This window comes from Gordionus sp. m RMFG-2023, chromosome 2 (genome assembly GCF_954871325.1).
Source record: "Gordionus sp. m RMFG-2023 chromosome 2, tfGorSpeb1-WG-v2, whole genome shotgun sequence".
NCBI lineage: Eukaryota > Metazoa > Nematomorpha > Gordioida > Chordodea > Parachordodidae > Gordionus > Gordionus sp. m RMFG-2023.
In genome coordinates this window covers 15,770,630-15,792,315 of record NC_088776.1, presented here as the reverse complement: position 1 = coordinate 15,792,315, position 21,686 = coordinate 15,770,630, and the positions used below count along the sequence as shown (strand labels likewise).

At 27.2% G+C, this 21,686-nt stretch overlaps 2 protein-coding genes across 3 annotated transcripts in view; one reads left to right on the top strand and one right to left on the bottom strand.

The window, feature by feature from the left end:
* LOC135924604 (calcium-transporting ATPase type 2C member 1-like) overlaps positions 1–14,824 on the top strand; it is a 30,348-nt gene extending 15,524 nt beyond the window's left edge. The window contains exons 7-20 of one of the 2 annotated variants that reach the window (XM_065459692.1): positions 3,006–3,228; positions 3,590–3,953; positions 4,127–4,276; positions 5,151–5,419; positions 6,240–6,297; positions 7,481–7,641; positions 8,179–8,317; positions 8,926–9,090; positions 11,052–11,163; positions 11,397–11,594; positions 11,903–12,050; positions 12,528–12,623; positions 12,813–12,954; positions 14,171–14,824. In XM_065459692.1, coding sequence (XP_065315764.1) covers positions 3,006–3,228; positions 3,590–3,953; positions 4,127–4,276; positions 5,151–5,419; positions 6,240–6,297; positions 7,481–7,641; positions 8,179–8,317; positions 8,926–9,090; positions 11,052–11,163; positions 11,397–11,594; positions 11,903–12,050; positions 12,528–12,623; positions 12,813–12,954; positions 14,171–14,481 — 2,536 coding nt within the window. In that variant the 3' untranslated portion in view covers positions 14,482–14,824. Of the gene's footprint in view, positions 1–3,005; positions 3,229–3,589; positions 3,954–4,126; positions 4,277–5,150; positions 5,420–6,239; positions 6,298–7,480; positions 7,642–8,178; positions 8,318–8,925; positions 9,091–11,051; positions 11,164–11,396; positions 11,595–11,902; positions 12,051–12,527; positions 12,624–12,812; positions 12,955–14,170 lie in introns of those variants that run through there. The other variant, XM_065459693.1, reaches the window with a different exon arrangement.
* On the bottom strand, positions 14,800–18,723 carry LOC135924605 (UPF0598 protein CG30010-like). Its single transcript, XM_065459694.1, has 3 exons — positions 18,616–18,723; positions 18,525–18,573; positions 14,800–15,507 (listed from the first exon to the last, which is right to left on the bottom strand). The coding sequence occupies exons 2-3, from the start codon at positions 18,550–18,552 to the stop codon at positions 14,978–14,980; spliced, it is 558 nt and encodes a 185-aa protein (XP_065315766.1). The 5' UTR covers positions 18,553–18,573; positions 18,616–18,723; the 3' UTR covers positions 14,800–14,977.
* Positions 18,724–21,686: the final 2,963 nt, after the last annotated feature.

Below are 21,686 nucleotides of genomic sequence, written 5' to 3'. Positions count from 1 at the left end.
ATATTACTGAAGGTCTCGGTCCAATTTGGTTTGGCGCCAGGTTTAAGATCTATCCGAACCAGAAACCAATTCTAAAGACCAAACTGAACATTGGTCCTTATAAAGACCATACTTATTTTTTTTCGTTTTGAATACCTATATAAAACACCATTATATAAAATGGAAAAATTCCATTTATTTGTAAATATAGGAAATATAAAATATGCCCAAAACACATGAGCGATTTTATCATTTTGCATAATAGTATATTTCCCTTAGTTACTAAGTCACGTGCTTTATAAAATAATTTGCATTGCTATAACTATTAAAGCTAGTCAAGATAATTTATTAATATACAAAAATAAAAACCCACATACAATAAAAATATTAATTTGGATTTCTTAAACTTATCATTTAAATATTTTCACAGTTTAAACTTATACTGTAAATTTAACGTCGTTAATGGTAAATAATATGTAATAAGAAGAGGGTCTATAATATATCAGTGAACGAAAACTTCTTGATATCGCATATATTTATTTGAAAACTTATAAAGAAAATGTAAGATTAGTTCTATTAATCTGAACCATGGAACCAATTCTAAATAAGAAACCCGAACTCCTGAACTTCACTATTCTACAATAAACAAAAATGAACTTTCAAGGTTATTCAAATATTCGCCTATCCCTTAAAAATGAAGCAACCAATTATAAGATTGTCTTACCAAATTTATTATAATCTTTCAGTGGTGCCTACAACGGGGGGAGGGGGGGGGTCCGAAGCAACTGTTTCTAAAAATTTGAGTGGGGTACTTTTTTAAAAAATTTTATTTTTAAAGATTTAATTCTTTTATTGTTTTCCTGCACTCATCCATAACCAATTGATTTCTGGTTTATGATATCGGACTCGACCTCGTGATTCCGTTAATATTAAATTATATAATAAGTGGGGTGGGGGGTTTTTTTATTACATTTTAATAAATTTTGGTCGATGTTTAGCAAATTAGGTTGTTCGAGATTTCTTGTCATAAAATTATTTTTCCAATTTCAAAATATGCTCAAAAATATTAACCAAAAAATACAAATGTTTAATTATAAATTTCACATATATTATAAGAGATGATAAAAGGACAGACCACATTAGAAAAAGATTGGGCTTAATTTTAATGATAAGCTTTGAAATGGTAGCTTTTAAGAATATATCTCAAAATTAGACGATTAGCAAAGTAATTTTTAATGATGAATTGATGAAATTTTTAAATCAAAGATCATTATTTTACACCAAAATGAATGATGGAAAGGTTAATCGTTAAAGATAGGATATTTGAATTCTACCATTTAAATTCAAGTCAAATTTTTGAAGAAATATTGAAGTTTCGAAATATTTATAAGATGGCTAAAACGGGGGATGTAATTATTACGTGACCTAGAGGTTAAAGAATATATAGATTTGTCAGATTTTGAGAATTGTAAATTTATTTAATTAAAATATTTTTACTGATGCATTCTTCTTTTAATAATAATTCTGAGACTTATGATTCAGACGGAAAAACTATTCGTTTATTTTACCTATCGTCTACTTTAAAATTTTTCTGTTTTCCCTACTTTAACAATTTTATATAAATATTTATTGACCATTCCTACTATCTCAATACTGCCGAAAGGGTCATTAATAAAATTAAATTAATTAAAACAAGACTTCGTATTACCATGAAAAATCTATTTCTTAATAATTTAACCATTTTATCAATGGAAATTTTGTTATTTAAACAATTAAATATTTATGAAATTATAAATTCTTTCGCTTTCTCTTCCACTAATTTGTTTTAATTATTAATTTACCTTTTTTAGTTGGTATTTATAGTTTCTTTCTAGACGATGGTTATCCCATTAACTCAGGGTTCTCAAGTACTTAACCCCCCCCCCCGCCATTCCGAAAATCCAGTTGGATTAAAATATTTTTGAAATTTATGGGCGTCAATATATTATTAACCATTTTTTCGAGGGGGTGGGGAGGAATTCTTAGGGGGTATTCTGCTTCTATCGCTCAGAAGGGGCCACTGTAATCTTTAAATATTTTCTAACTTTCCAACAATTTTTAATAAATTATCTAATCGAGATGGGAGTTATATAAAGCTTAAACAAATTTTATTCCTCCCCATTTTTTAATGCGATAAATAAAATAAATAAGAGAGTATTTTGTTTCCTTTATTCATGCCAAATATTTTTAAAAGGCAAGGCCACCGTATTTTGTAAGTTATAGGCTTATTTGTTTTTTCTTCTCACTTACATTGATGGCTTCGATTTTCATTTTATATTATAGCTGTACTAATACTTTTATAAATAGTCGGTAATGTAATACTATATATAAATAAAAAAACGTAATCTAGTATTAATAAAAAAACCAATTTCCATTCTAGGCCAGAAGAAAATTATCATATAAATTGAATTGGATATTATAGTATTACCGTTTTTTTCCCAGTTGTTTTGGTTTAATCTTTTCATTTTTTTTCCATTTTCAAATTACTCGATAGTGCTTCAAGGCCACCATCAAAAATGGAAGAATATATTAACTTACTAGTACTGAAGCCATTAAAGTGACCACCTCTATGTCATGACCCTTTTCGAAATTCCTTGGCTAAAATCTTACCGTATATTTTTGAAAAAAAGTTAAAATTTATGTTGGTGATAAATTGCGAAGATATCACAAACGAAAATTAAGAATTGGTTTAAAAAGGTGATTGCTTTCAACTTTTATTGATCGATTTATTTAAAATTCCCTAGATCACGTGATCCTTTTTTTATTATCTTTATTTTTTTTTTTAACTTTTTTTTGCTATCATGAAAAAATAATTACACCAGCTCATTTCCTTAATAAGTTAAGCGTTAAACGGCACCAAAAATGTTCAATTTGCTCCAATGAGATTTTTTAGGACCAAATAAAAGCTTTTGCTAAATTTTTCTCATTCCCATTCTATCTTATTACCTATATCAATAATATTTCAATTTTAAATATTATTTTTTTAGCCTAGCAGTAGCAGCTATCCCAGAAGGTCTGCCTATAGTCGTTACGGTTACTCTTGCCCTGGGCGTGTTAAGGATGTCCAAAAAGAAGGTCATAGTTAAAAAATTGCCTACTGTCGAAACCCTAGGCAGGGTTAATGTGTTGTGCTCCGATAAAACCGGGACTCTAACAACTAATAGAATGACTGTTACCGACATTTATTTGCCAGATGAGCCTTGTTTTGAAGTTTGAATAAACTCTTTTAAGAGTGTTTTGTAATGAAATATGCATAGGCATTAACATTTTATGATTCTAACCTTTAAAAAAAACTTTCATATTATGATAATAATTTTAGGTGACTAACTGAACTATTATTCATAAAATCTATGGTTTTTTTGCATTATATCAAATTATTATAATACCAAGTTGATAATTTTACTGGAAGGCTATTTTGAGGTTTCAACTGATTAGTTAATTTTAACATTTTTAATCCGTCTAGATTTATAAATCTTTGGCCCGGGACCTGCAAGTCTAATATCTAAGCATGTTGATTTCAGGGCCCCAATAGGTTTGGCATATAAACTATTTATCGCATTTAACTAAATAGGTAAAAGATTTGATTCCGCCCTTTACTTCTTCAAACTCACCAAACAACTCATATCTAAACTATGGCAATCAGAAATTTGAACTTGATAAAGGACAAATACTCCTCCAACCACAACAAAATGACAATAAAGACTTTTCTAATATTACAAGCCGAGATGAAACCGCCCGCAATTTAGCCACGACCGCCGCCATATGTTCCGATTTCTCGGAATCATACGCTTCCCCAACTGAGACCGCCATCTTAGATTTGTCTAAAAGGATTAGCAAATTGAATGGGGCCGACATTAGGGCTAAGTATGAAAGGATACGGGAAATACCATTCAGTTCCGAACGCAAATATATGCAGGTTATTTGCAGTGTTAAAGGTAAATATTTACAAGTTTTAAACATTATCATTATAGTATAAATGCATAATATAAGAGATGATTAATATATGGACTATTTTAATAATAGTTTGAAGAAACCAACTTTAAAAGGTCATCGCACAAAAATATCCTTTAAATAGTAACATGTTTTATTACAAAATATTGTTAATCAGATAGTTACGCTATCCCAAACATACCGATAATAATAATCGCCTTAAAAGGTGCCCCCGAGATTATTTTAACCAAGTGCGATCGATTTTACCGTTGCAATAATTCCCACCACGGTGCTAATGATGCTCATCTTCTTTCAGACAGTTTTTTTGGTAAAATTTGTACATACAGCACTTTATTAATAATAAATATGGACATCTTTGAATAATTTTTATCTATATCTTTTAATAGTCAAATTATTCTTAGTAAATTGATAAGATATAACACCCTTAGAACGTGTCCCTTTTCATGAATTCCCATTCATGAACATCCCAGGATTCCAGCTTTGTAGAATTACATGCTTTAAAAAAAATCATCATTATAATATTAATACGATACATAATATCGAATATATAACTACCATTCATAATTAAATTTAAAAAACATAACAAGCCTCTGTCTTTCACATGTGAGAGAGGCATTTCCAAAGCAGGGGATTCTTATTAATAAGTACAATAGATTCTAATAAGATGGTTCACACTGTTATGACATTAGACTTTTGAATCTAAGCGTATCTTTAACGAAAAGCATAATATAAAATCTTATTTTTAAGATCTTATCATTAGCAATAAAAATTTTTTTTATTTTCTGCAAAATTATTATAAAGGGTAAGAAATTAGGACTTGGACTAAATTTTAAAAATTTTTACAATGAATCATGCTGGGCAAAAGCTTAACGGGCTGAGCAACTCATGAAGAGTATTTTAAGGTATGGGTGGGCCACGGATAAAAATATATTTTATTTCATAACAGAATTAAGAAAATTTATTTACTATTTCCTTTGTAAGCTTTTAACTTGCCGGATAAAAAAAGCTTAACACCCCGGGCTGAAAACCTTCCAAAAATCTTAACGGTTTTGACCTTGTAGATCTCTAAATGGACGCTTAACGCCCAGTTGAGTTTTCTCTTCCCTGAAAAATATTGTACTATCGCATTTCCTAATTGGCGTCTTTAAAAAAAATTTATTTTTACTTGTCATTTTTTTAAGCATTTCATGAAAACCAAATATGCCCGATGACAGACTCCGACCGTCAGAAATTCACAATAAAATCTCAATCTATGGCTTTAAATGGCTTGAGAGTGCTTGGTGTTGCTTTTAATTGTCACTCCACTCATAAATATCCTGACTTCGAATCGGAAATTAAAGACGATATGTGTTTTAATAATAACATATTTTTGGGTTATATTGGTATACAGGATCCCGTGAAAAGCAATGTTCCTCGTGTTATAGGGAGCCTACAAAAGATAGGAATCAAGGTTTTTTTTAAGTTTATCATTCGAAGCCACTATGAAGTTAGTCAGCATAGAATTGCATAGGATTTAATTTGGTATTATAATATTTTCTAAATAATTTTTTTAAATTTTATTTCTTTTTTAAAATAGATTTATAGTATTTTAAAAGTTTTTTTTTATAAAAATAGAAAGTTACACCCAAAGTTTTATTTATTTTAAATCTTTTTAAATATGGTATCTGAATTATAGAAATATTTTACAAAAGTCAAAGATAATTTTTCAAAATGCGTTATTTGCGGAATCATCTGAGTCTGCCTTCAGTACGGCAGGAGATATAGATAGCCCATATCGCAGAAGCTTATTCCCAGAAAATGGGAGGCTCTCATATTTTTAAAAAAATTTAATATATTATAATTTAATATATTAAATATTACAATTTTATAATTCATACCAACATAAAATGGATATATTATTAAATATATTTTTTTTTATTACAGTCTTAATTGTAGAAATAAAAAAATTAAATTCATAATTCGATTTTTTGCTTAAAAAATATTGATTTCTTAATTATATTTGGTTCAAACGGGGGTGATTAAAAATCAGTATAAATATCGGGTCGGTGTCGGATCGGTTTTGAAGCAATATCGGATCGGATCGGTGAAAAATATGTGGATCGGCACAGCCCTAGTATAAATATGGATGGGATGATTAAGAATCATAAATTACATTACTTATTTTAAGAATCCAAATATTTTTTATCTTAATTAAGATCAAATGAATGATTTAAGGATTATTATGTGGATTTATTATGGTGTTTTAAACATAAATCTTTATTACAATATAGGTTAAAATGATAACGGGAGATTCCAAAGAAACCGCATGTTCTGTCGCAAGGAATATAGGTTATGTATACATTTATATAGAATGTCTAATAATATTTTACTATATTTACAAGCAAATTAAAGTTTGAAATTTTATTATTTATATGTTAAGCACACTACCTTACCTTTTAAAATATATTTATTCAAAATAATTTTCGTAACCCATTAAAAATATTTTAAAAGAAGATCATGCATTATAAATTGTTAGTAAGCAATAATTTAAATTTTGTAAAAAAATTTAAAGAGATCCATTATCCCTATCGATTTAAATTATCGTTTTTCTAAAATCTTAAGGAAAACAATACTACGCAAGCCTGGAGATTTTTCTCATAGATAGCAGAAAGGTTTGGACATCTATTAATGAAATCTCGAGGCTTGCATAATATTATTTTGGCTAAGATCAAAATTTAAAATCGACTAAATCGAACCGTTTAACAACATTAGTATTTATAGCCTTAGGAACCTAAGAATTTATTTGTTGATATAACTACAATCATATAATAGCAAAATTATTTATCCATTAATTATTATTCTTTCTTATGAAAAAGAAAACAATCTACGTTCGTTTATGGTCAGTTATAAACAACCCTTAAAAAAGCTTTTTTTTCCTTTAAAAGTTTATTAAATATTTTTTTAAAATTAAATTATGATCAATCTTACAGATATCTTCATGCGTCTTACAGGTCCGCAGTATAAAAAAAAATTTAGTCCCATATTTAACATTAAAATAAATTCCCAAGCCCATAATTAGTTCAAAAATTTATCCCAAGCCCATATCCAAAAAATCGAATTTATTGAAAATAAACAATATTTTGGTATATTTAGGCAATTATTTTGCTTGCAATATTAAAATTTATTATTAGAAGGAAAAAAAATTGCAATATGTTTTTAACTTAGCAACTCTTTTAAAATATCTAAATTTAACTGAAAATTTTTTAGGCCCATGCGTATTTTAAAAAAAAATCAAAACTCCAGACCCTGCCCAGACTCGCTAGTAAAATAAAAATTAGGCCCATACCCGGCTTATGGGTCGGCCCGGCTTATAAAGATCTCTGATTCCTTATAGGTAATAAATAATATGTTAATGATTTCAAAATTGCTATGTCATAGAGTGCACTGAAAAGTATGGTATTTTTTTATACCTTTAACCATATTTTCGATATTATAATCTTTATACAAATTATGCATTTGTATATTAAAATAGGCTTATTATCAAACAACCCTATCTTCAACCAATACGATAATTCCTTATTACTCTCAGGTTTTGAATTGGATAGACTGATGCCCGAACAATTAGCGGAATGCATTGAAAGAATTGTAGTATTTTACAGGACTTCTCCTATTCATAAGATCAAGATTGTTAAGGTTTATTTCTTTAAATTATATTATATTTAATAATCTGAACCATTTTTAGGAGTTATTTATATTTAATAGTTAACACGTGTCTCATTAAGAATAAACACTTAAATATATAGCAAACCCTTTTGATCGGTGACTTCTAGGACAATCATGTGTTACAATTGTAGATAAAGAATAAATGGAAGATTTTCGGAAGAAACTGCGTCGATTATTAACTTTTACTTAATATATTTTCAAAATTCTGATTCATGTTGATCCGATTCCTATATTAATCTGTCCTATTTTTTTTTAGAATAATATCTATGGGGAAAAAAATCTACATCATCCACATAAAATTATTTGTATTCATTTAAAGTCATCGAATAAAGCATTTATATTTTTTTTCTGATCTAAATAAAAATCAGAGGTTGAAAGGGAAACATTTATTTGGAACTACAAAAATAACTTTAAGCATTCTCAGGCAGGGTTTGTAATTCTCCCCAAAATTTTCCAATATGTATATTATCCAAATATCTTAAAAGTTTATTACTAAACTTATAAAAGGCTCTTCAAGACGGCCGAACCCATAAAAGCAACGTGGTGGCCATGACTGGAGATGGTATCAACGATGCCTTGGCTCTCAAGCGGGCTGATATAGGTATTGCAGTCATGTCTTTCTCCCCTCGGGTATCTTCTAATCCATGTAAGTTCTTTTTTTAACACTAGTTTGGGCATAACAAATTTATTGTGAGTGTTTTCTATTCCCCCTATTTTATCGAGGGATTTATTTGTTGAGAAAATAATCACTTAGTAACATTAATTCCTAACTTTTATATCCTTAATTATTTATAACAATTTTTTATATATCTCCCTTTTTATTTTTATGGTTAATAAATAATGGAATAATTCTTATCAAATTATAATGTTAATGATTTAATTTTTTTTCAATATGACAATGCTGTGACAAATATTAATTTTTTGTGAATTTACTATATTATTAATTGATTTAGTATTTTAGTTAGTAGTTAGACAGCTCTTAAAATACAAGAAAATAGGCATATTATAATTTGTTATCAAATAATATTAATCAAAATGTTAGCTTGAAATTTAAAATATTTCAAAATTTTAATAACCAAGCTGACCTATAAAAATTTTGCATAACTTTCATACCTTAAAGTCCTGCATGATATTTTACATATAAATTGCCTGTCATCCCTTTTTAATATTTTTTTAAAATTTCTAGGCTCATGGGCCAAGCTTTTTATATCTCTAGTTAAAACTATCAAAATTGTGTTTTTTATTCATTATTAGCCGATATCTCTCTCGGAAATAATTCAATCCCCTATAATGAGCCAAGACCGGATAATTTTGATTTGCAAGACACTCTTGTAAACACGAATGATGCCTGCAAAGAAGCCGCTGATATGTTGTTGTTAGACGGTGATCTAAGCACTTTGACTATTTGTGTCGAAGAAGGTTAACAAAAATAATGTTTACCAATTTAAGCTAAATTGGAGAGATAATGAGAATTAAGAGGAAGAAAAGGGAAGTTGGAAAGAAATAATGTGGACTAGGAGAATCAATAACAAAAAACGTTGTTTTGAAATTTAAATCATGATTTTGAGAAATAAATAATATATCGATTTTGTTTTTTTTCTTTGAATATTTTAAAATTGATTACAAATTTTTGGTTGTTTTTTTTAAAAATTTTTTTGTCTTTGTTTCCTAATACTTCGTCCAAGCTCGAATAAATTAGTTACAAATTTAGTCAACAAATTCTTGAAATAATATTATCAAATGTTCCAAGATATCTTACGAAAATTAGTAACCAATTTTGGTTAATCAAATTTGGCAATATAATATTTAAAAAAATGATAAAACACTAAAATATTAAAACAAGTATATAAAAATATTTAAAATTACTAAATAAAAAAATATATATATTATAAGTATCGGAGGCTCTAAAAAGAGCTTAATTTAATAATGAACATGTACCTAAAAAACAAGTATAATTGTGTTTAAAAATTTCTAGTTGACGTTTTTGTTTAAGAAATATTGTTTCGCGATTTTCGTTTGTTATGCTAAAAAATTTTCACGATAAAGTTTTTTTTTAAAAATATGTAGACTGTGAACAATTGCCGTTAGTTGATATGACTATTAGCTGAAATATAAATTTATTTAATTTTAAATATTTATTAATTTTTTATTTTCCCGCAAGTAAGAGGGTTTGAATTAATTGATGAAGGAAAGGAGGAGACGCTGGTTGCGTCCCAAATAAGGGATTTCCCGTTGGGCCAGGGGGTACAGGTTAAACCTTCGGGTCTGAAGCCGTCCTGTAATGAAAGGTTGGTTGGTTCGAGATGTTGGGTATTTTAGCCTTTAAAAAGCGTTATGGATGATTTTATTAATTGCTTTATGCCGTAGATGGCGACCTTGGCTGCGGGTGCAGTTTAGGTTGAACGGGCAAGTTGCATTGGTGGCAAGTATGTGGCTGTGTAAACGAGCATCCAAGTCTAAATTCTAGCTCTTTTTAGAGCCTCCGATACTTATAATATATATATATTTATTTTTATTTAGTAATTTTAAATATTTTTATATACTTGTTGTGTTTTATCAATTTTGGTTATTTAAATCGGAATCATATGTTAAAGAGGTCTGCAAAGTAATTTTTTCGCAACACGAGCCCGAAATATAAAAAAAATTTGCCCGACCTCTAATTCTAATTATTTTTTAACCCGACTAAAAAATTTTAAATTTGAGTGTGAATATTATAATATCCAAAAAACAATTAAAAGTTATGTGTATTGCCTTAAATAAAAGTTCATTTGACCGCCACTATATAATCAATATTTATATTAAGTTGCATTATATTTAAATTGGGAAATATACTTTTATTCAGTTTAAATATTAAAAAAGTTGAAATACAATCTAATTTAAAAATTATTGCGATTATATAAAAATAATGTGCATGATGAACAAAAGACATATCAATATTATTATATTAATATCCAGTGGCTGAAAGCGCTCTTTCACTGCTAGCCGAGGGAGCAGGAATATTCAGGAATTTAAGAACCAAAACACATAAATTGGGAAAGTCGTTTTGATGGGTCTTCCCACCAATTTAAGATTTGTTAAACTATTTTAAATATTAAAAATTTGAGGCTAATTGAAAATGACATGTTATTCTGATTAACATTTTAATGATGAAATGTGTTAGATAATAAATGACATATATTTATATTTATTATTTAATTTAAAAAAAAAAAAAATTTTATCGGACGTAAAAATTCCAAATTTGTGATATGCTTGAACAAAAGGACAATAAATTTGCAACTAATTTAGTTTAGACGAGTTATAACCCTAAAAATATATTATACCAAAATAAATGTAAGATTTAATTTTAATAAGGAATATTTTATTTAAAATAAAAATGAAAGGTAAAACCATATATGAAAATATCAGAAACTTTTTGCGATTTCAGCTTAGTACTTCGATATCAGCCATGGCGCTTATAGCATTGTCAACTATGTTATTTATGGACGTTCCTGGGTAACATCGCCTTTTTCAATCCACTCACTTTATTACCTTTTTCAAAATTTTATTAGCCTTAATATTTTATATATATATCATTTTTGCTACTTTTTTTAAAGAAACTTAAATATTTTTGCATTGTTTCATCTCTTTATTTTTCGAGACCAGTCCGGCAAAAAAATACCGATCAATTTTCGAAGATCCGGACCGAAGATTTTATTTATATAAAATTATTATTTCATAAATATGAGTAAAAAATCTCCAGAAAATTCCCTCGCGTATTCTAGTTTAACCCTTGGAAATGAGTCATACGCTAACCATGGTTATGTAGGAAGTTATCACAATGGTGGTAGCTCACCGAATACGCACCACAAAATCCATATATCTCCTTTAAACGCCATGCAAATACTATGGATAAATATAATAATGGATGGACCTCCAGCTCAAAGGTTTCCAGATAATTTTACTGCTCCTATATAATAATGAGGGGTTGTAAATAATAGGAATTAATATTTGGGGGAGTGGAGATTATAGATTAGATATAGGCGAAGGCCCGAAGATGACTAGGGTTTTGCTTCAAAAGTATAATATTTTATTTCATTGTATATGTTTAAAGAAAATATTTTTTATCTGATCTGCTTGATTTTACCAAAAACATATTTGTTTAGGGTTAAGCTTATTTCATAAAATTAGATATTGTGTCTAAAATAATTTGATTTATTTACATTATATATCTGATTACATGCACTACTAATAGTCTTGGCGTCGAACCTCCCGACGAATATATCATAAATCAACCACCTCGCGACGTGAATGATCCTATGATTACAAGAGCCCTTTTATTTAACGTTATTCTATCAGCATTTACCATAGTCACGGGAACCATATGGGTCTTTTTACGAGAAGTTTTATTTTTTTTACATAATACATTTTAATCATAATCATTTTTTCTTATTTCTTTCCAATAATATCAAATAGTCAGAGAATTTTATTTTTAAATGTACACTTGGTAACCTCATATTATATACTTCTAAACACCTGACTTTGAGTGATGTCCACTATTATTAATTAATAGTTTAGTAATTGCAGTTTCATTTTTCTTAAAATAAGCCCCTTTAACTTAAAAAGGCTACCGACGCTCTTGATTGGGGCCTATTTCATTGTCATTCAAAAATCGGCAAATGTTTTTTTAAATTAATTTTATTTTAACATAGCTTTTTACTAGCATGATTTATCCATTACTGATTTTTGACATTGCGCCTTCAGTGAAATTACATTTATATTCTTATGATAATTTTTCTCTGAGATTAACATTTTTATTAGTTAAATAAAAAGAAGACTATAAAAATTTTCAAAATCAATAATATTTTATGTATATTTAGATGAGGGATGGTATGATTACGCCTCGGGATACTACCATGACATTTACTTGTTTCGTATTATTCGATATGTTCAATGCACTTAGTTGCCGATCTCAAGTTTAAATTAAGACATATCATTATATAACTACTACTATGCAAAGTGTCTTTTAGAGAGTTACTAATTAGAGCGCCATTTTGTTTCAAAGGGTTTCATGTAACTCAAGAAACAAAATTTTTTGTGTCCCTTATTCAATATATACTTTATTTTTATACATATTAGAAATTTATAATCAATATCGTATTTAGACTAGATCGATATTTTCGATAGGATTTTTTACCAATCGCATCTTTATTTATTCCGTTATGGGTTCTATACTGGCTCAAATACTCGTTATATACACGCCTTTCTTTCAAAGGGTTTTCCAAACCGAAGCTATCGGAATTAATGGTTTAAAAACGACTCTTTTATAAATAGTATTATATTATAATGTAATCATGTTTTCCAATTATTTTATATATTTAGAGGTACCATTTCACCTTGCAAAAATCAGAAATGTACTGATATACTTTTTTTATCCGATACCCAAACCGGTTTCAACCTACTGGCACCTAAATAAATATATATTATTATGTGCAATAATTATTGAAAAATGGCGAAGGTATAAAAATTTATCAATATTAGGGCTGTGCTGATTAACAAATTTTACCGATTCGATATTCATTGAAACCTGATCCGATATTTGCATTGATTTTTAATTACCGTCTATCTTTTTTTCAACAAATATAATAAAAAAATTAATGTGTATGCAAAAAATAACTAACTGTAAACCATGACCAAAAAACACTTGGAAAATCTCAGTTTCTCATGCTCAAGACGATATTTAGTGTATTGTCACGAATGATTAAGTGTTTGTTCTTTTTATTACCCAGTTAATCATCTTATTTGAAATGTGGGCAATGTTTATGGCTGAATGTGTCTCGTTAAATATTTTAAAATTTTTTTCTTGTTCTAAATAATATAACAAAAGAATATCACATTTTTAGCTATTACTTCTTTTCTTCAAGTTTTAGTTCCTATTATTTATTATAAAATTATATAATAATACAACATAATATAACTTTATATTAGAGACCTGCAGGGATCAAAATTTTAATCCCGGATTTCATCAAGTCTGACCTTAAATTTAGGTCTGGCCCGGATTTTTATATTTGATAATTTTATGTCCTAGCCTGGAATTTTTAAAATTTCGTTATTTTGAATAATTTGGGCTATATTTTTGCATTGTTTTAAAGGGAAATTGAAAATATGAGCTGTAAACACTCCCTTATATATGATTTTCCAATCTATTACTTGATATTAATATATATAAAAAAAATTAAATTTGGCCCGAATTTTAAATTTTTTTAAAGCCCTATCGGATTTTTAAAGATTAAATCATTTTTCGGCACGGCAGATCTCTAATATATATAATCATAAAATAACAAATTTGATAATATCGGATCCATTTTTATAGCCATAAATTTATGAGGGGTAATTATCATTTTTGGGTAACGGTTAAAATCAAAGGCATCAGCTGATACTGACCGAGTGTCAATGCAATTCTGGCAAAAATTAATTAATAAGTCTGAAAATGAACTCTCTTATTTTAAACTATTATTAATAGATTGGATATTTTTGGTAGCTTTATCTTCCAGCGTTTTTTGGATCTCTGAAATCAAAAAATTTATAGAAAGACATAACTCAACAAAGAATCCCCAATTCACATTATCCTCACACTCGTTAGTCCCATCTCACATAAGTAAGCGATCTAAATATTCCAAATTAGAATCCGAGGAATGGAACCATGATGTGGAATCTAATAGGAGCCTTTTACGAGATGTATTAAGCTTACCTAAAAATTTGTTTAGGAAATACAGGATTTTGGTTTTAGATAATGAGGGTTTAGCCTCCAAAAATAGATACCAGATGGTGTAACCACACGAATTCCTACGATATAGAGCAAATTTATACAAAATTTTATTTTAAATCCGTTTTTTATAATTCAATTTTTATATATAGACCTACTAATTCTGATTATACATCATGTGATACAAAAAAATATTTATTGATATTGACCAATTTTTTTCTTATGTTATTTTTTCAGGCGTTCGTAAAATTTATCAAAAGTTTCAATTATTCAAAGAATTATATATCATTCCCATATTTATTTTTAAATATTTGTTTGTATTTTATGAGATTATAATCATGTGTTTACTACTTTTCCTTCCATATATTTGAATTCAGTCATAGCAATAGGGTATTTATTTTATCCAAAAATATTAATGTAGCCATTTTATTGAAAAATATATAAAGTTTGTTTAATTAATAAAGACATAGTTAATAAACAAGATTAATTTTATATAAATATGTTATATTATATAAAATTAAATATTGATATTGTATATTTGGTTTAAAAAAATATTATATTTCTTTAACTGACGATTTTTATCCTATATCCTTTTACGTGAAAACTTTCATTTTCAACTGCATTAGCAATGGATCCTGTCATCTTGTGTTTGATCCCTTCCCATTCAAAATATTTTGAAGTTATAGGTATATCGTCACTAGTTTTGTTTTTCTTTTCATCATATGAATGATCTTGAGGAATAAAATGATGACTTATTGATTGAGCTAAGCTAGATTTAATCAAACCAACTCCAGATACCAAAGGTGGGTCATTGCTTGGATGATAAACCCTCCCTGTTAGAGGATGGACATATATGTCACAAGGTAAGAAGCTTTGACATAAATTTTTACCCGTGTTATTGCATATTAACCCATATTTATTTGTGCTACTATTTGAAGGTAGAGTGATTAGTTCTGTAAAAACTATGGGAATATCATCACATCTAGCATAATTATGTTCGTTGGCACAAATGTATAGGTAAGGAAAGTCTGCCTCATATCTTCCTGTATTGTTTTTGTGAAGTCTCTTAAAGAATAAAGTTAAAAATTTGACATCTATATTTTTTTGTATAATAAAAAATTATTATAAAATAGCAGAAATTACAGTATGATAAACTTAATATTAAAAAATTGACAGAGTTGGGCAGTTTTGTATCTTGTACATTGTAACTTTTTGATATATTTAATAGGAAACTTAAAATACTTTTGTTCAAATGAATTCTATATCGTTTTCATTTCCTTAAAAAATAAAGTTTTTTTTTATTTTTTGTTTAAAAAAATTCAATTTTTGTTGTTTTTTTCCTATCCATGTATTTTAGAATTAATATTCATTTATAATTTTGACATATCAACTTTATCGTATGAAAATTAGACAATTCAATTTTATAATTGTCCATTATTTATATTAATCATTTTATACGTTTTTGAAAATTTATTTATAAATTAAATTTTTTAACTCCATAAAAAGTATTAGTCTGCCTGTTTAATGCTATACATAAATGACCTTTACAAATATCGATGATTTGAAATATTTTATATGAATTATCATTGTACTTAAATAATAATTATTATTTTATATAGAAGGAATAAAATTATTTTTATATATTTAGCTGTCCAACATTCTGGATTGATCCTTGGGCTCAGTATACTGTGTATAAAAAAAAATAATTCTTTTTATGCTATCTATTTTGTGGTATCGTATAAAATATTTCATTAACGTCTAGGTAATTATAATTTTAAAACAAATTGTTTTGTGAATCACATGTTAAAGAGTTTATCCTGACCTTTCTATCGTATTTATAGCCAATGAAAAAATTTCAATATACCCATTTTTAAAATTATATTTAAATTCATGGTTATTCAAGTAGTTAAAATTTAGCAAAAAATACAAGTATATTTTTTTAATAAAATACTTGATAAACGATACGTCAGGATTCATTGGGGGTGGGGGGGGGGGGTATAACACAAGGTGATCATTAAAATTAAAAGGGGATAGGAGGGTTGATAAATATATCTATAGAAAAATGATAACAGGATGCTTTTATAAAAATGTATTTATGTCTGGTTGTTTCATTTTTATGGTCTTTAAAAATTTATTGCTCATTCTAAACCAGTTCTCAAATCATATATACAAAATAAATAGGGATAAAAAACATATTGGATTAAAATCAAATTATATTCTAATCTTTTCGAATAATAGTATAAATATACTTCTTGAAACCATTAAAAATGTGGTTATAAAAGAAATTGAATATAATAGATGGTATATATGATGTTTCTAAGTCACTAGCAATGACTTTGATACTAAGATATATTGAAAATGGCAAAGCATCAAAGCCAGTTGAAAGACTTATTTATATATTGTATGGGTAACATGATTGGTAATAGTATTTAAAAAATATAATATACAAACTTAATTACATTAATCTACCCCTCTAATTCTTAGTTAGGCAAGATGGTGCTTCGATCATGAAGGAAAGTATCAACGGGTATAGGCTTTGATTGGAGCCCTGGTCCCAAAGGTGGCTTTTATGTGGTGCTAATGTCATCGATTAAATTTAATTATGCCAATCTGTAAGGAAAGGGAAACTAAAAAATATTTTAGGATCTTAGACAATTCATATGTATTTCAAAGGGGTGAAATGATATGGAGTGCTCAAAGCATGTCAGAGTAATGTACTGACAAAATCACAATGATTTTTATGCTCAAGAATACCACTTGGTACTATTATCTTATTTGTTTAGATCTAAAATGTTTATTTTATATTTATGCAAGCTGGTTATCATCATATAAATTTTTTTCTACTTTATAATGCCTTGAGGGCAGCTTTGACAAATTAAAAAGATTCTGAAGATCCTGCCACTTTTATCATTTATTTAAAAAAATTGATTTTTTCATCATCTTATATTTTTGATATATTGATGACAAGCTTATTTATAAAAATGCAAATTATGTCAAAAGAAACAGGGTTTACAATGAATCAATTTCAATTGGCAATAAATTGCTGTATTCAGATGAGAAGTATAATTTAAGTAATTGTCTAAATTTTTGAATGTTTTTTTGAGAAATAATTTTGAAAGTACTAGGCTTCAAATAATTCATAAAAAGAGAGAGTATATATTAGAGATCTGCAAAGTTAATATTTTTAAATAAATTCGGGCTGGGTCGGGAGGGATTTTGGAAATTTTTTTAAAAATATCTAAATTTATCAATTTTATATTGAATTTTTTATGTAAAATAAAAATTTTTGATTTTATTTATTGAAACTAAACGCCACATAACATATGTCTTTTATTTTGAGTAATTATAAAAATTAATTTCTATAACTAAATTCGAGCTGGGCCAGTAAATTTTTTTTAAAATAAATTCGGGTTCAGACTGGGCAGGCAAATTGTTTTAAAAAAATGGCTTGAAAAATTAGGCCCGATGCAGATCACTAGTATATATACTTTCATTATTAAATATAATATTTTATTTAAGCTTTTAAATCAGCAAGTTTTATGCTGCATTGATTTGTTAATAATGCAGTTTAATATATTTAATGACAAATCTATGAAATTTTTAAATCAAACCTCAATTTTGCACTTAATGGTTAAAAGGGCATTTGTTAAAGATGATATTAAGGTTATCTGTAATTTAACTATTTGAATCAAGTTTTCAACAAAATGTCTGACTTTCAAAATATTTATATGGCAAAAAAGGTGGACATAATTGTTACATATGACCTGGAAGTTAAATTATTTAAAAACTTAACAGTTGAAAATTGTAAATTTATATTAATAAAAATTTACTAGATATATTTTAAGGCTATATATCTATATACATTTAAAAAGAATCTTTGTGGGAGGGGGTATATTGTCCTTCTGTATATAAGATACATATAAAAAATCTGTATTATATTAAGGATCCTTTTTTAAGGAGCTGCCCAACTCTATGAAATGAGATAAGTGCAAGAATTAATTAAATATTTATAAATAATTTTTTGTAAATTTAATATTTATATAAATATTTAAATCTGCAAAATTTGATAAGTATTATCGTTGAAAATTAAATCAGTAGAATATAATAATACCTTTGAAACAAGATGTAAAATTTTTCATTCTTGAATCATCCAAAAATAGCTACAAAAACAAGTAGCAATATATCATTTTAAAAAAATTTACTTGTCCATTATGATCTATATAATAAAAATATTCTCTTATGTTAGCATGTGAAACCTGCCCCTGAACATATGTAAAATAACGATTTAGATGTAAAAATAATTTAAGTTTTCTTTCTATCATATGTTCAGTGAATGTTGGTAGATTAAGGTTCATTAAGCTATACTATACATTACTATAGGCCAACATCATAAATAACGTCAAAAAAAATCTTTGTTGTGTCTATTTATTCCTGTATTTCAGATTATCAAGGATACCCTATTTCCCTTAAAAAATAGATAGCGGAAACTTTTTTGATAAGACAAAACATTAAACTCTTGTAATTTATTGAAACATCTCTTTATATATTTCAAAAATTTTAGAAAAAGATATGATAATTTTTTTTCACAGTTTCACAGAATCTCTTCTCACGTTAAAATTAGTGCTCCTATATTTTAAATATAATCCTAACGATTTCGATGTTCAAACCAGTAATAATGAGGATGTCAGCCCCCTTTCCTATTTTTCAGTCCCAAATGGCCACAAAATATTAAAAAATTGTTATTGAATTTAATTCGCCATTAACAAATAAATATAAATGAAAAAACAAAATTTTTGAATATAAAAATCAAACATTGGGAGGTAACGAGTTCATTTTTTCTTGAAATAATTTTGAGCATTTTATATGAATAAGTATGCCACATTTATCATTTAAGAATATTATTGTTTTTTTTAAATATTAAGCATAAATTTATTAGGACTAACTAATAACTATTTCTAATACAATTTTAAATTAATGTAAATTATAAAAAAATCTTATGTAAAGAATCACTTAAATGACCCAAAATAGAAATATGAATTTTTTGAGCCTTTACACAAAAAGTTTCTTAGGAATAATTGCATTTTGTATGTTATATATTTACAATGTAAAATCCAATCTTCGTTGTGATTGAGCTAATTTTTCAATTATCTCATCCTTGCTTGCCGTTAGCCTATGAATATTCAAAAGATCCAAACCTTTTCACTCTGTATTTTGTCAATCGCTATAGCCAATAGGGCCATTATATTGCAATATTCTTCTAAATATTGAATTTCAATATCTCTTAATTTAGGAAATTCTAATTTTTGACATAATTTAGGAAGTTCGCCTTTAAATTTTAATAAACTATGAAGACTATCATACAAACTATTCCATCTAGTGCAACAAGGTGTAACTAATTGTTTTCCTAAAACTGCTTTGATAAGTTCTGCAGTTTTAGGCCTATTATTTGCATTCCATAGCTTAGTAAATTTAGCTATTGCAGGATGATGAATTTTAGAAATGTTAGGAGAATCCTTAATAGCTCTCTCGACATCTGTTGTGGCAATTAGACTTATCGTATGGCACAAACAACGAATGTGTTGAGACAATGTTATTGAGGCTTCTTTAGACCCTTAAATAAATAAATAATTTTATTTGAATAAATTTTTTTACTAAATTTACAATATCATAATAAATTTTAAAGAAGTATTAAATGATACTTTCAATGATTTCGAATTCTATACATTCATTATCATTGATGTCAAAGTCATTATCTACAGCTTCCATAGAATATCCAAACTACTTGAAAGCTTTCTTAAAGTTAGAACCGTTATCTGTAACAGTTGCTATAACTTTTTCGTCAATACCAAAGTCACGATGAATTTCTTTATTATTATCATCTTGAAGTACTTCAAAAAATTTGCCATTAAGTATGCTTAGTTTAAGTTTATTGTTATAATTTTCGGTTGAAGATTCATCTGAAGACGAAGATAAACATATTATTCTATTTTATTCTTCCATTATTTTAAAATAGAGATATAAAACGATTCAAATATGGTAGTTCTAATTGTAAGCAAATTGCTATATGACGACCAACGTCATATATCAAAAATTATCTTAAAATATCTAAATTTTGATTAAATTTTTCATTTAAATCTTAAAACAATATCATTTTAAATTTTAATACTATTTAAATTAACCAATATAAATTTTTTTTAAAGTATCTGTATCTTTTTGAATACAAAGTTGGTTAAGATACAAATACTTTTAAATAATATGTATCTTAGATACTGGATACAAGATACTTTCCAAAATTTTAAAAAAGATAATACAAATATCCGCGATACTGCCCAACCCTTATTAGACTGGCCATAAGACCCAGTAGGCATTTTGCCCATGAGGCCGCGAGAAAATGTCGATTTTTGAGGCCGATCAGAGGAAAATATCAAAGTAGAGGCCGATTAGAAAAAAATTATTATTATGTTCTCTCTTATCATTTATTTATTTTTAATGATATCTCTATGATTTGAATATCACATTCCTTGAGAATTGTCATGTCGTTTACTATATTTTAATGCATAATATATCAATAACGTCGCTTGATGCTACACATCAATACCACGTTCTTTTCTTTGTTTTTTATAAATGAAGTGAAAACGCTTCCGTTTGAGTAGAGTGAAATCAAGTTTTGATTATTTTATTATGTTATATTTTTATACATTGTTTTATTGTAGAAATAATATAGCCAACATTAATTGTTCTTAATTCATTGAAAACAAATAAAATCCAGGTCAGTGAATCAGATAAAAGGATGGATGCTTGGGTGACATGTGGCCAAAATAAGTTGAGAAGGCTGCAAAAAACAGGTGAGATAAAGTGGTTGGCATGTTTAGATGGATATATGGTAAAGAGAGCTTGCTCCCAATAACGATAATGGCACTTCAAAATTTGGGACAAAAACTTGGTAATTTATTAAATTTAAGACTCTAAGTACAGCTATAATATATTTGGAAATTTTTAAAATAATGGGGCCACTGTCATATCTTCATAAAAATTAAGTACTTTGCCAGCATGCAAAATGAAATAAGATGCTAAATCTTCTGTGTCATCGATTATTACATCGATTCAAAATAAAGCAATAAAATGGCTGCTAAATTAAATTAAACATTTTCATATAGCTCCCGGAGAGTATCTGAGTATAAAATGCTCTCTAAAAAATCGAATAGGACGAGCGAAAAGAATATATAGTGACAAATGCCAAGATGAACGTCCTCAAGAATCGATTGACCTTTAT